The sequence below is a fragment of the Vulpes lagopus genome, chromosome 3, assembly GCF_018345385.1.
Source record: "Vulpes lagopus strain Blue_001 chromosome 3, ASM1834538v1, whole genome shotgun sequence".
NCBI lineage: Eukaryota > Metazoa > Chordata > Mammalia > Carnivora > Canidae > Vulpes > Vulpes lagopus.
In genome coordinates, this window is record NC_054826.1 from 77139342 (window position 1) to 77154780 (window position 15439).

The following is a 15439-nucleotide window of genomic DNA, read 5'->3' on the forward strand; positions in this document are numbered from 1 at the left end:
TTTGTAATATTTAACACTATTTCAACCTTGAATTTTATTAGTGTAAATTGTATTACTAGAATCTGAATGAGTAAAGCTTTTAGCAAAACAAGTTGCATAAAGCAAATTCCAGAACCACTGTTCTTTCAGTCATTAGGTTTGTCTCTTTAAAAAAAAAATCACTAAAAATAACAACGAAAGAAGCCATATCAAGCTTCAAGGCAATTAATATTGGGTAGAGTAAACTGCACCAGAAAAAGACAATACAAAATAGGCTCAAACAGTCAGACTTATCATAGCTTGAAAAAGTTACACAAAAACCATATTTATTGAAAAGGAAGATTTATCTAAGCTTAAACACAAAGAATCTGCAAATACACATACACACATTCCCTCACACAGCCTATGTCCTACTTAGGTTAGCCATTCAATCAAAACCCTAGAAAACATTAAAATTAGTGGATTCAAAGTCAAAAGAAAATCTTGGAAATAAACATTCGCTATGAAAACCTTAGAAATACCTTAGATTTTAGTTTTTCTTTGGGCTCCCGTGTCATTATTTTTCTGCTAATTTGAATTCCAGCAGTTAATTTATTTTATGCACTGCAGATTATGTTGCCAAAGAGGGAAAAATTAACCCAGTACATTTCCACAGTAAACACAGATTAGCATACACTTAATTCCCTTTCCAGTCAAAATAAGGGGGAGAAATCTATCAAGTACAAAGTTTAGGCCAATTGTATCTCTTCCATATCAACTACCTCAAATAACCACATCCAAGCCAAATTTAATGAGATCAAAAGTAATTAATTTTCAAATGCTCCTTTTAGACACCACAAATAAAAGACCCCAGCATTCAAACTTACTTACTGTAATGAGCAGTTCAACAATTTGACATGAGTCCTCAGAATTGATTATAGGATGAAGTAAAGAAACACCTGACAAAAGGAGCAATGAAAAACCAGAAAACCATCTTCATCCTCAAAATCCCTGCCTATGAAATACAAATAGATATTTCTAACAGTCTTCTTTCTGGTCATTTCCAGCTAGGTATTACTGCACAGGCATCTGAAACCTAATTTGTCCAGAAAAGCCTTTATTTAATAGCTTGTTATCAAGGCTACTCTTCACATTCCTTTCAACCAACAAGCTACTTTATTTACTGGTGTCAAAATACACCCAGTCTTCCACTTTAGCAAATTTAGCCATCAGCAACAGCTCCTTTTTTTGAATCTCTCACTTCTAGTTAAATCACAGCAAACAGATTTTTACTTTGCTTTTTTTCTGAGATTTCTGACATTGCAACAAATATGTTAAATTAGTAAACTGTTATCAAAAAACTGGAATAAAACATTGGTACATGTCTGAAAATTCAAAGAATAAAAATTACACATCACATATAGCTCATTAATTCAAATGTTGAGATTATGTAAAATCTTTGCAATTTAAGTAGATGAGAATATGAATGTGGCAGATCTCTCCACTTACTTTTGTAGAAGTTTCTCAAACAGATAAATTTAAGAATATAAAACAACACACAGTGGAGAAGAAAATTTTAAAGTCTAAGTTTTTTAACTCATCCTCAACTAAATTTTCAGAAATGAGACAACTGTATTAAGGAAAGTAGATAAAATTTTTAAAATTTCAGGAGTGGTAGCTCCTATAAAAGCTATTGCCAGTTTCATTAAGTAGTAATAGTTTACTAATAAGAACTAGATAGTAAGATATTTCAAAATAATTTTAAGTAATCACATACAGACCATCACTTAAGTTGAAGGGGTATTCTTCTGAGCTAATTATAATACTATGAATAGAAAATTTCAAAATTCATTTCCCATGCCAAACTTAGGCAGCTATCCTGAAGAAAGATATAAATGCTTCAAAAGAAACAAATACTTTGTTAATTTAAAAACACTTTGATAAAAATTTAGAAAAACACTAACTCAAAGATATATGCACGCCTATGTTTACTGTAGCATTATTAATAATAGCCAAGATATGGAAGCAACTTAAGTGTTAATCAACAGATGAAGGGGCAAAGAAGATGTATGTGTGTATGTGTGTATATAAATATATATATATATATATAATTTAGTAGTATTAAAAATTGTCATTCTTGCTAGCATTTATCCTCAGTTTTTAAAATTTTAAAGACTGACAAGATTCACCAACATTTAAATTTATAAGACTGTTTTTCAAGAAAATCAAAGTAAGTATATTAGAAAAATATATATATGTATATATATGAACATTATTCAGCCATAAAAGAGAATGAGATCCTGCCATTTGCTACAACATGGATGGGCCTAGAGGATATAGTGCTCAGTGAAATAAATCAGAGAAAGCAAATACTATATGATTTTACTTATGCATGGAATTTGAAAAACAAAACAAATGAAAAAACAAACAAAAAGCAGAAACAGATGCATAAATACAGAGAACTGATGGTTGCCTGAGAGGAAGAGGGTATAGGAATAGGCAAAATGGCTAAAAAGAGCAGGAGGTACAGGCTTCCAGTTATGGAATGAACAAGTCATGGGGATGAAAGGTACAGCAAAGAGTATAAATATAGTTAATGGTATTGTTAATAGCATCGTATGGTGACAGATGGTAGCTACAGTTGTGGTGAACATAGCATAAGGTATAGATTTTTGGAATCTGTAGGAAGCCAGCTTTCTACAGCTCTCTATCTGAACTGCAGTATTCAAAACCCCAGTAACATATAAAAACAGAATGATTATACAATTTTCGGAAACTCTTCTCTCAATATTTTCAATATTAATTTATTAATCCTTATCAATTTTCTCAACCCTCCATGTTAGGAGTTGGCAAACATTTCCTGTAAAAGACCAGATAATAAGTATTTTAAGCTTGGTCTACTGTCACAGTAGTTACTTCGCCTTTGTAGTAAGAAAGCAGCCATAGATAATATATAAACAAATGAGCATAGTTCTCTTCTAATAAAATTTTACTTACAAAAACTGGTAGCAGGTTTTCAATTTGGCCCAAAGACTAACTTACTTAATGTCTCTTCAATATCATAGGTATAACTTTAAAATCAATCATTAACAACCTATCATTTAGTAGTATTAAAAATTGTCATTCTTGCTAGCATTTATTCTCAGTTTTTAAAATTTTAAAGAATGACAGATTCACCAACATTTAAATTTATAAAAGACTGTTTTTCAAGAAAATCAAAGTAAGTATATTAGAAAAATTTTTGTGCATATGTCAGGGAAGTTATAAGTTTCTCGTACTATTATTAGATAGTAACACTCCCACAGGCTATAGAAAACAAAAAGATTTATTTACACTAGTTGCCACAACCATCACAACAAAACAGCATATAAGCAAAAATTCCCACAGAAAAGCCCTTTGAAAATGAACAACAAACAAACTTGGTGCAAATAGTTACAATATCATGAATGAAACTAACTACAATTCAGAGTTATGATGCTTTTTGTTCAATTCGCATCTATGGAATAACTTCAAAATCCAGAGATCTTGTCTATTTTTTTTTTTAACAAACCTGGAATGTAGATTTATTTCATCTTTAGGGTTCAAACTTGGCCTTCTCCAGCATGTAATCACTCCTTACCATTAAGGGGTGAGACACAAAGTTGATCAGAGGTCATTCTAAAACTGAAGTCAAACACTAATCTTGCCTTTTCCACCTAGTTCTAGTATCCCCAGTGGAATATACAGTTCTATGAACAATTCTCTTTCTCATTGTAGAACTCTTTCCCCAGAACATAAGAGGAATCGCTAAGTGTTTCAGTTTCCAAGGAAGTCTCTTAGTGTTAGATTCTAAATGTCTTAACATAAATGTTCCTTTTACTTTTTATGTTCAATCTCTCTGAAAAGTCTCCTATCTCTTCAAAACTACCTTTAGGCAGGTGACTTAAAAATCTCTATTTTATAATCCTCTATAAAGTACCAAGTGGTTAGTTTTTATCTAGTAATAAGTATCAACATTCTATCATTAGACTATGAATAGTCTTTGAAGAATGAGAATCAAGAAAAACAAGTGTCTAAAAAGAATGTAAGTGGGTTCTTTTGGGGGATCCATGTTGAAACATGCAGTATATCATATTGCTCTGAGAATATGATTTCTGTGAGGAGGAAGTACCCCTGGAAAAGAGTTTAAGACATATTTGGATATCCACTGAGGCCTAAAATTCAAGGTATAAAAAACAATTATCATGGCGTCTAAATATTATTTCCTTTCCTCCTTTTTTTCAATGATTTTTCTGATTTCCCAGACTTAAAAATCCTTAAATTACTCCCTATCATTCCTCATATTCCTTGAAAATTCAATCACAAAGTTCACAATTATTTCTCAATTTCTTTTACCCCTTGCCACGTACTACCTTTCCATAAAAAACATGCTGATACTGTCTACCTATTTTTCCTGTAGAGAACTCTTCAATGCTTCAATATGTTTCTGCTAGAAGTCTTCCACAAATACTGATTTTATTTATCAAATGAACATGCATAAAATATAACATGCATAAAATACAACATGCTTAAAAAGACAATTTAACTACTGTGTACTAATAATAAAATATATTGAGACATTAAAGACTAAGGTAAACGCTTTAAAATAGTAAAAAACAGAATTTAAAATAACAGTAAAAAGATTCTTACAGAGAAATTTAACAGCAGTGTAAAATAAGCCAAAGAAAGAGGCAAATGCTGTGCAGAAAAACTAAAATGCCATTTACAAAGGGCAGAGAAGGAAAACCAGAAACTAGGATTGTCCTTACTGCAGATAGGTATAGCCGCTATTTTTTCTGAAGCCCAGCATAATATATAAAAATAATTAGTAAACTATACTCACATCAGTTAAGGAAAGATCAAGAGTGGGCCTAAATGAGGCGGGAGAGAATATTAGCAATAAAAAAACCTCACTTCGAAGTTGTCTAGATAGTGTTCTTTAGAGTGAATTTCTGACTGGCTTACCCAGGCAACAAAGCAAGTTGCCAATGTTACTACTTATAACATATCAGTAATTCTACCACTGGAGGGAGTCTGGTTGCAAATTCTTTGATGTGACTTTTACTCTAATAACTTCATTTTCTCTGGGAATGAATTAGAACCCCTACCAAGAATATGAATTGGTTTAACACAATCTGATGACTTTAAAGCTTTTTGTTTGTTTCTTTTAGTTTTTCTTTTCTTTTTGTTGTGTTCTATGCTCACTAATTAAAATTTTACAACGTCTCTATAGTCATATCTGGGTCAAAGAAATGAATCCAGAGGTCACATGCACTAATACATATTTATCCTTAGAAAAAAAAATCCTAAAGAAAAAACGTTAAATCAAGAACAGAAAGTTCTGATACAAATACCTAGTCAAAGCAGGTATCAGGGGTACAAGGCACATGAAATGCAGCAAACAGTAGGTTTGAAGTAGAAACTGAAAAAAGCTTTTAGGATTAAGGCTGACAAAGATATTGTGATGGGCTAGATAAATATAAGCAAAAGATATAGTATCGTAACTATGGCTTTAAAGTTGACTATTTTTTTTAATTAAGAATTTACAGTTTCCATTGTCTATTCATGAAATTGAAGTGACATAAGAAGGATTTACTGAGTCAACAAAACACAACTGAAATGAAAAACAAAGATCTAAACATTGGACAAAAAATAAATAAATAAAAAGCAGTAGTTGAACTCAACGTATGTAGAGAATAATAATCCACTTACTATAATAATTATTCTCTATTTTGTGTCAAGAATTATAAGAAATGACAGAGAATACTTCATGTCATGGTTTTAACAATCCTACAGACTTGACATTATTATAACCATTCTACATGATACAGCTTAAAGCTAAAAACAGGTTAAGTAATTTGCCTAAGGTAATATATCTATCAAGAGCCAATATTCTGTCAGAGGTCTGTTTCTAAAATGCTATTGCCACTATGGTATATGAATGTCAGTGGGACTGAGCAATGATTACCTTGTATTTTTGTACTATTAAAGGGAACAGTTATTGGTACTCTTTCTAGATATCTGCTTCAGAAAATGTCCTTAAGGATTATTTAATACAGCATTGTGCTAACTAGTAAGCATTTCTGTGTTATATTTCCAAAGTTAAAATTTGTTTAATTCACATATCAGTAATCATAAAAAAGTCACAACTGATTTTATAATTTAAGTAGGTATGACAAAATCAAAATTAAAATGAATTTTTTTAATATGTAAAAAAAAAGAAAACCTTATTTTCTTTTCCTTCACAAAATTATTGTTATACACAAACACATGGGAATCTGTCAGGTTCTCTCCCTGCATTTTCCTTAAAATGTATTCCCTTGTTGAATAGGATCATAAACTCCATAAACTGTATCTAGGCAGTCATAAAATAATCATGGAAATAATACTTGCTAAACCTAGGAAGCCTTGGGGGTGGATTTAAGTGCTATACAACAAATTAATTTTGTATTTTCTTCCTTACTATTATAGCAAGAATGCAGGGAGATGGATGCATATATCTTTCCCTTTCAGCAAGGAAAGCTTGTGTGTGTGCATAAAATACATGTATTAGTTAGATCATATATATATATATATATATATATATATATATACACACACACACATACACACACATACATGATTTTAAGAATAATGAAGAGAAGTAGAAGTAATGCAGAGTTCTATGTGTGGGGTTGGGCGCTCTTCTGTCTCATCACAGGTCAGTTAGGGTCTGAAGTATCTTATGTGAAAACTGGAAACGGGGTCCCATAATATCAATGCTTCCTGATGAGTAATGGTTTTTTTTCCTTCAACTTCTTTGGAAAAATCTTCAATTAAAGTGTATCATACGTGCAATTTGAGGATACTTCAGCACAGCAGAGATGGAGGAACAGAAGCACTCCTCTATTGGCAACAGAAATTACAGAAAGTACTAGATCTACAACATATCTTCAGAGATTTCCTAATAGAAGTCTATTCAGATCCTCATTTTGAACTACAAGTAACATGTAGGCAGGGACCATCTACTATCAACCAAAGCACACATGCCTAGGATAAATAACGTGTGTAGAAGAACCATCTTGCCTAATTTAAAAAATCCAATTATATGACCATTGGATTCTATTCCATATTCTTTCAATTGTTAAATACCTGGAGAAACTATCAAAAAAAGGAAATACTTCGAATTATTGCTAATTATGTAAATGGATTAATTTATAAGGAAATAGCAAGTGAAAGGAAAAAACGTACAAACCAAGGAAACATAAGAAAGACAGTTTACCAGCAACTATAACTCTTAGTTGATGAAAGATGCAAAACATTGTAAAATTTAAAACACCTATAAGTGGAGAGAGTAAAAGGAAATGTATTTCTAACAATATTTTCTCCTATTCTATCTACTTCCAAGAAATTAATTTGAGCTCATTTATCACCAAATTCATAGTAGAATAGAGAAAAGTAAAAAGCAAACAAGACACGTACTTTTATAATCATAAAATTATGAAAATTTAGCACTCACTATGTACTTAAGCATATTACAGCGCATCTGCCACATCCTAATCTTTCTGTTATATATGTAGTACATGAATGAGACCTAAGAGGGAGAGAAGGGAGTAAATAATACCTAGCTGAAAATTTCTCAGTATAAGAGTATGATAAATAAGGTCTGCTTGACAAACTTAATGCAACATTTTTTTTATTGTTCTGCAAAAAAAAGACCTATATATTTTGGAATTGACATGCAAAGTCACAAAATAAAAAGTTAGGCATTTAGTGACATCTCTACACAAGCTATTCCTAATTTTTACATGTTTTTTAATAGAAGAGTTAGCTCTTCGTATTTGTTGATACATTTTATAAAATGAAACCCTATTAATCTACGTCGAATCATTAGAAGCCTCAAATAAGTAATTTTCATAGATGCTGCTAAGTGCCAGTACCCCCTCCATTAAATGTTACATAATTTGTTCATTTTGCAGGATTCATAATGTGAACTGAAACAACCAAAAAATATTACCAAAATAAAAAAGCTACGACTCTACAAGAAGAGACCACATATATGCAGCATTAGTTTTGTTCCTCTACACCAATTCTGTAAACTTCATTTAAAAAAGCAACTTAATTTTCCCTAATATCTTTGAAAATGTGGTAAATGCAATCTTAAGAATTAAGATTACTGGGTTCTGAAGAGCAACTATGAATTGCCTATTTCCATTAACTATAGTAATAAGCTTTTGATAAATCACTGAAGTAAATGGAAATCTACTTTTACTAGATTCTTGGTTTTCTGTCAAACCAATCTAGGAAAATCAAAGCATTTACAATGGTAGCACCAGAAAAAGTCATTTCATGAATAAACTAAAACTCATATGATTTCCTATGTGGTATATTAAAAATAATTTCTGATAGTCTAATAATACAAGTCTACATATGGCATGGCAAAATGACTACTTTTTTTCAGATACCACAAATATATGCACCTATTACTATGGTAATCTAAGGATAAATGAATTATAAACAGCTTTTGCAAGAGTATTTACTTGTCCACACTGTACCTTTTTCAGAAATTATTGAGTCTTTTTTTTTTAATTTTTATTTATTTATGATAGTCACGCAGAAAGAGAGAGAGAGAGAGAGAGGCAGAGACATAGGCAGAGGGAGAAGCAGGCTCCATGCACCGGGAGCCCGATGTGGGATTCGATCCCGGGTCTCCAGGATCACGCCCTGGGTCAAAGGCAGGCGCCAAACCGCTGCGCCACCCAGGGATCCCTTTAATTTTTTGAGTCTTTTTTTTTTAATTTTTATTTATTTTTTCAGAAATTATTTAAAGTGGCTTTGGCTTCAAAGGTCAATTATTCTGTCTTAAGTTTATTATAAACAGAAATTCAGTGTTCAGTTGTCCTAAACTATACTGTATAGCAGTGCCTCACCAAGTTACCATTTAAATGACTTTGGAAACAAGACCTTTGCTCTGTATTTGGATAACGCACTGATAAATTTTATGGCCTTATTGTGAGCACATTAGTATTTCTACATAACCTTGGCTAAAAAATATTTTTAAATCATCGTCTCCATACGCTGTTAATCACTGATTCCATTTATAGCCAAAAGTGTTCAGGGTCATCCTGACAACATGTAAATTGTTTTTCCCTTGTCAGATGTCCAATTTTACAATTATTTGGCCAATCAATTACTAATCAGATGACTTCTTTTTAACAAATGAAGTTTTATTCCACATTGCTGAAATAGCACTGACTCCAACTATTCCAAATAACACAGAAGCACTACAAGCTACCCAAATTGCACAGTGTGAGCTTCTCTCTAACGCTTCCTTCTTTCCGAGACTGCCAACTTTAACAATAAGAATAAGCTATATAATATCAGGACACAATGGTTAGTACTCGCCACATATTCTGTGCCACAGCAAATATACGAGGCCACTTCTTTACAGATTTTTGACAGTTTCTGAATCACAGCCCCAAATCACTAAGCTTGTGGCTGTCCTTGGTGCTGAAACGCACTCCCCCGCCCACCCCTCGCGCCCCTTCTTGAAAAAACCGTCATCCCAATCCCTCTTTGAGGGCACAAAAAGACCAATAAATGTGGGGGAGTCTGAAGAGGAGAGGTTTAAAAAGGAAATGATAAGTTTCTGGGCTGGAAATGCTAACTAGCGCGTGCGGTGGGGAGGAGAAGGAGGGGTACCAGAAGCAATCGGAGGGCGTTTCGCCTTCGGTTCCGGTAGAGCGGTAGAACCTGGAAACGCGGACTGCGGCACGGTCGGAAACGCCTGGTCCCGGGCAGGAGCGGCGGGCGGGAACGGCGCCCTCGCCCCGGCAGCCCCTCGGCGCGGGGCCAGGCGGCGAGGACGGCGGGCGCGCCGCGGCCGGGGACTGAGGCGACTCTCCGCGCCGCCGCGCCGGCCCCGGGGTCCTTTTGTTGCTAGCCTCCGGGGGAGGGAGGGTGAGCCGAGAGGAGCCCCACCTGTGTTTATCTGTACGGAGGGACAACAAAAGACCCTGACGCCGGGGCGAGCAGGGTCGGCAGAGTCGGGGCGGCCGCGGCGCCTGGCCGCCGGCTCGGCCCCTTTCCTTCCAGCCCCCGTCGCTCTTACCGTCCCGGTCGCACAGCTGAATGGCCTCCAGGCTGAGGTTTTTGATCACCTCCTCACAGGGGCTGGTGGGGCTGTTGAGGGTATGATCCAGGCGCGGCACCTCCATTTTTCCAACTCCCTTCTCGAGCCTGCCTGCTTCGTATCCAGGCTCCCTCGGTGGACCGGGTGGGAGAGAAGGGCGGGAAAGGGAAGAGGAGTGGCGGCAGGAGTGGAAGAGGCCTGAGACCCGGCTCCGACGCGCCGAGGCTGAGCCTCCGGGCTAGAGAGCCGCGGCCGAGGCGACAGCCGGGGCAGGAGCTCCGGAGAGTGTGGGGCTCCGAGAGACCGAGAGGGACCCGGCGCGAGAGCTGGAGGCGCGCGCTCCCGGCGGGGAGGGGACGCGTCGCGCGGGGAACGTGAGGGAGGAGGCGCGGCGCGCGCACGCGCGTGAGAGGACGCGCCCACCTGCTGGCGCGCGGCGCCCTCCTCCCCCCGCCCTTCCACGCGCACGCGCCCCCTGCCGCCCTAGGGCCTCAGGCCCCGCACGCAGCTCCCGCGCGAAGTGTCGGACGGCAGAGCGCGCGGAAACGGCGGGCGGCTGCGGGTGCGGCGCGCTCGCCTCGCCCTCTCGTCTGGTGAGGGTGGTTTGGCCTCCTTTCCCTCGTCACAGGGTCAGCCGGACCCAGGTTGGCACTGGGGAGCCTGCTTGGGGAGGTGAGAGGGAGAAGATTGGGTTTCATGAAGGACTGGAAAAAAACGGGTCCCCATCCTTTGTATGGGCGCCTCGGGGTTCCGGAGCGCGCGGGGTGCCTTCCCCCTCAGGGTCCCGGGCGACTCCCCTCCCGGGCGCTGCTGGCGCAGCCGGGCGTTCCTCGGAAACAGCTGCGTCTGTGTGAGAGATGAGCGCACTAACCAGGAGCCGCAGGGGGTAGGCACGGAATTTTGGTCACCCCGAAGGAGGGGCAGACAGGGGAATTCACAAGTGGCAGAAAGGTGAGGGAATGAAGAGATGCCAGCCAGCCTGCTGGGAAGACAGCACGTGTGCTTCGGGGCTGACAGCCTCTCAGTCGTTCAGCCCTCGCCGTCTAGCTTGCCTCATTCACTCACTCTTCTTCATTCATTCATTCGTCCATCCATTCATTCATTCAACAAATAAGCCTTGAATGTTTACTGTGTGCCGGGCATTGTTCTGGGCGCCAGTGAAGGGGGAAGAAAAGCACCTGACTGACCTCATGGATAAGGAAAGATCCTTTCCTAATGGAAAATGTGCCTCCTCAAGTTACCTTAAATTTGCCCATTCTTTTTAATGGCATTTAATACTCTGCAGTGCACTTAGTGGAGGTGAAAATGTTTTTGAAATAAAATAGATGTAGGTCACAGCCTATTGACCTCTGTTGCCATTTGCTTCTTTGGAATCGTTTTTAGTCGCTGTGCTGTCTTAGAGTCAAAATAGTGTCCGCCCCACTCTCTTCTTTATTCAGTGTGTATGCTTGTTAGAAATTAAGGTTCCTTTTTATTGATTTTCCAATTTCGAACGTAAATGTTATCCAATAAAGTAACAATTTACATACGGATTGCTATATGCTACCCTTTCTAGTCATATCCTTCTAGCCATAACATGACTGAATCTAGTTAATTGAAACTTCATAAAACAGAAGGACCAGCTGAAGGTAAAATAAGCTTGTGAGAAAACTTGGCACACCTGCAAGTGGATAAAAATCTGTGGAAGATAATTGGGTATTTTAAACTGAAATGTCCTCATTATCAACTTAGGTATTAATGAAGATGGATCTCCTTGTAGTTTGGGAGAATTCTTGCGTCAGGGTAGGGTTGTCCCCAAGGAGAGGATAAATTATTACTTGTCAAGAAATTTGACAAGATGGCACTTATTGGTGAATTTCCTGTGTTCTAAAACCTGGCTCTGGAGGAATAGAAATTGATATTGTCAGCTAAGCCACAGTGGGTTCATCTTTCAGAGTAGTATCATATTTTCAGATTTCAAAAGGAACCATGCAAACCAGATTACCAATTTATTGATTTACAGGTGAGAAATATAACTCATATATAAAATTAAAGCTATAATTCACACAGATATTTGTTAAACACCTGCTATGTCCATGGACATATGCTAGAAGTTGGGAATTTTTAGTTCAAATCTATTAGGAAACATAGACATTGAAAAAGGAAAATTATAATATTATGAAAGAGGAATCATGGGGAACTTGTGAAGTACACACAGGGGTCCTAATCTAATCTGGTTAGTCAGGAAAGTCTTTAAAAGGGTTTTATTTAAAGGGAACAAGAAATTATTGAAAATCTTTAAATGGGAAATTAGCATGATTCAGATTTGTGGGCCAGAATATTTGTGTAATGGGAAAAGGGGGTAATGTTTTAAGAAATATTGATGTGAATTTCTGGGTATAATACTTATTCAGTCCAAGGCATCTTTCTGCTAAGGATGTAGGTTATTCCATAAGAAATAAAAAACAAAGAGTTTTGACATTCAGAATAAGGTTTTTCTAAGCAAATTGGTAGGCTTCAAATCAAGGTATTGTCAAAAGATAAAAATATATGTTTATGGTTTGACATATCAAGGCTGGGCCTAGTGGTCAAAATGATACAGTTTATCCCATAGTGGAGACAGGATATCCCAGGCCACAATAACGGTGTAGGCCAGAGTTCGGTATAAGGAAGATAGTGGCTATGAGGTAGGTAAAGTAGAGAAAATTCTATTCTCTTTGTCTCAGAGAATAATGGAAAAGAGGTAGAAATGCTAGAGGATGGCAACTAACAACATTTTTACTCATTCACACATTGAGGATGTGAGATGAGAGGTTGTGGCTTTAGAAATATCCAGATAGGTAGAGGTAAACTCAAGGACAGAAATTTCTGCCCTAGTTCTTAGATTTTTGGAATGATAACACTGGCCAGGCTAAAGGGGACCACATTCAAGTAATCTTGAATGTAATCATTCAAGGCATCATTGTTAGGCAGAGGAAGGACAGGAATTTACTTTACAGAATTGTTGAAGGTTCCTGTATACTCAGAGGGTAGTTGAGTTGAGAGCTAGCCAACCTGCTGTGAAGCCTTATTTTAAAAGCAAAAACTGCAGAATAGACCTTCTAGACTAGTCTAGAGTACAAAAAGATGAGATTTGTCAGTCTTAGAGATGGCTACCAGGACCTGACCAAACTGAGAAAACACAGACTATGAGTTTCTCTAGCCACCAACTTCAAGTGAAAGACCAGACATAGAAGGGATGTCACCACAGAGACCAGAGGAGGCAAATGACATTATTCAAATACAGTGACCCTTTGTCCCAGTGCTTTAAGGCCATGGAAGCTCTATTGTACTAATAGTCCCAAATACCATCTAAAATAAAATGTAGGGGAAAAGGTAAAAACCTGAAAGACTGAGGATCTTAACCTAAAAAGATGGATTTTACTCTGAGGGGGTAAATAAAATACTGATTAAAATGATGATTGACTCTAGGTTCCTAGATTTGACTAAAAATACAATATTTACCTTCCCCTTTGTATTAGTGAATGACATTTCATGAAGATGACCGTATAAGCTTTAGATGAAATGAAAATTCTACCTTTTCTTTTCATATCTAAGTTTCAGTGTAATTGCAATCCTCATATACTTACATCATTTGTAGCTTGAGGTGGCCACTATTACAGCCAAAATATTACTATTCAAAGTCCAGTTCAAATGGTGCATTCTCTATAAAGATTATTCCTTATGCCAAAAATCTCTGAATAATCAGGCTCAAATTTGAAAAGGACCTTAAATATATCTTAATGTAATCCTGTACACAATGTTGACATCCCTGACGAGAAACTGTCTATTAATATTTAGTAAATTAAAATTCTCATGAAGTAATCTTACTCATTCTGAACCCAAACATGCCTCCTATAAGATCAATACAAGGGCCTTCATTCTTCTCCTCTGTCATTCAAACACAATAATGGTAATCCTTCTTTCTTCTGCCCAAACATATTCAATTTTCTGACTAAATACTCCTAGTTCTTCCAAACATTTCTGATAATTACATTGCTTTGAGCCCCTGTACCACTTTGGGCACTCCCTTCTGGATAGATTTAATTTTTCTAAGAGTTCGTGGGTGAACATACCTATGATATGGAAAGATATTAAGACTATAAAGGGAAACAAGCAGTCTATCACCATCTTTGCTCTATATGCCAGACATAACACAGCCCAGGAGCACATTAGCTTTTCTGACAGAGATATCAATCTGCTCACACATCTTGAGCTTGCTATCATGTAAAACCTATACTTATTCCTTGAACAGTTCTTATTTCCCCAGTGATACAAATTTTAAGCACATATTATAGTATTTGCACAGAGAAGATACTCAGTAAAATTTGTTGAATTATTTGATTGAACTTCAGTACTTTGAATGTGTTTAATTATATTGCTGCAACTGCCTAGAATATTATCAGACCCAAAGAAAAACGGTCACAAAGTCCTTTCAATAAACTTGTAAGTGCAGAGGTCATTCTTATATAACCCACAGCATTAGGCACAACTCAAATTTTTATGGCTAGGCAAAAGGCAAAGAATGAGAATCAAAACCATAGGTAGAAGCAAACTCCATATAATATATATATGTATATATATATATATGTATGTATGTGTATATGTATATATATATATATATATATATATATATATATATAAAAGAAGTATTTTTTTCTCTCTTTTTATAACATTACCATGATTTTTTCCTAAGCCCTTATAAATGGCAGGGCAAAAGAAAACTCATGATTGACAAGGTTGAAAGCAACTCAAATAATCTGAATTCTTTATCTTGACTCAACCTGTGCCTGACTTGTGAAAATCAAATGACATAGTGCGTATGCAAGTGTTGTATGAGCTATAAGTCATCTCACAGAGTTAGAATAGTATTATTATGGAACACTAAGAACACAATTAAGAAAATATATCTGGCCAATTTTACAGTAAAAACCTCTGGAAATATTTTAATAGCTATTTAAAAACATTAAGAACTTCTGTATTTAGAATAGATTTATGATTTAGTGTATTGAGCCCTTATAAATTATGTCATATTTGTTTGCTTTGATTTTATGTCATGGTAGATTTTTGCCAAGCTCATAAGCAAATATTCAATATTGAATCTCTTTCCAGTATTTGATTTCTACATTTCTAATTCTATATCATCAAACAGTTGTGAGATATGGTAGAGAACTATGATGACTTGGTCCAAAATTTATGCTATTAAAATTAAACTTGCTTGACGATTTAAATATCCTGGACTGTTTCTCTTTGAAACCCCCAGTTCTGCTCTCATTTTCAAAAGATGACCTCTCTCTTTTTTCCTGGAGAAAACAATAAAAGCAGAGTGAAGTT

At 36.5% G+C, this 15439-nt stretch overlaps 1 protein-coding gene across 2 annotated transcripts in view; it reads right to left on the minus strand.

The window, feature by feature from the left end:
* The window catches only part of PHYHIPL (phytanoyl-CoA 2-hydroxylase interacting protein like), a 77494-nt gene extending 66590 nt beyond the window's left edge, over positions 1–10904 (minus strand). Inside the window, exon 1 of one of the 2 annotated variants that reach the window (XM_041748171.1) lies at positions 10067–10904. In XM_041748171.1, the coding sequence (XP_041604105.1) occupies positions 10067–10172 (106 nt within the window). In that variant the 5' untranslated portion in view covers positions 10173–10904. Of the gene's footprint in view, positions 1–4819; positions 5409–10066 lie in introns of those variants that run through there. The other variant, XM_041748172.1, reaches the window with a different exon arrangement.
* Positions 10905–15439: the final 4535 nt, after the last annotated feature.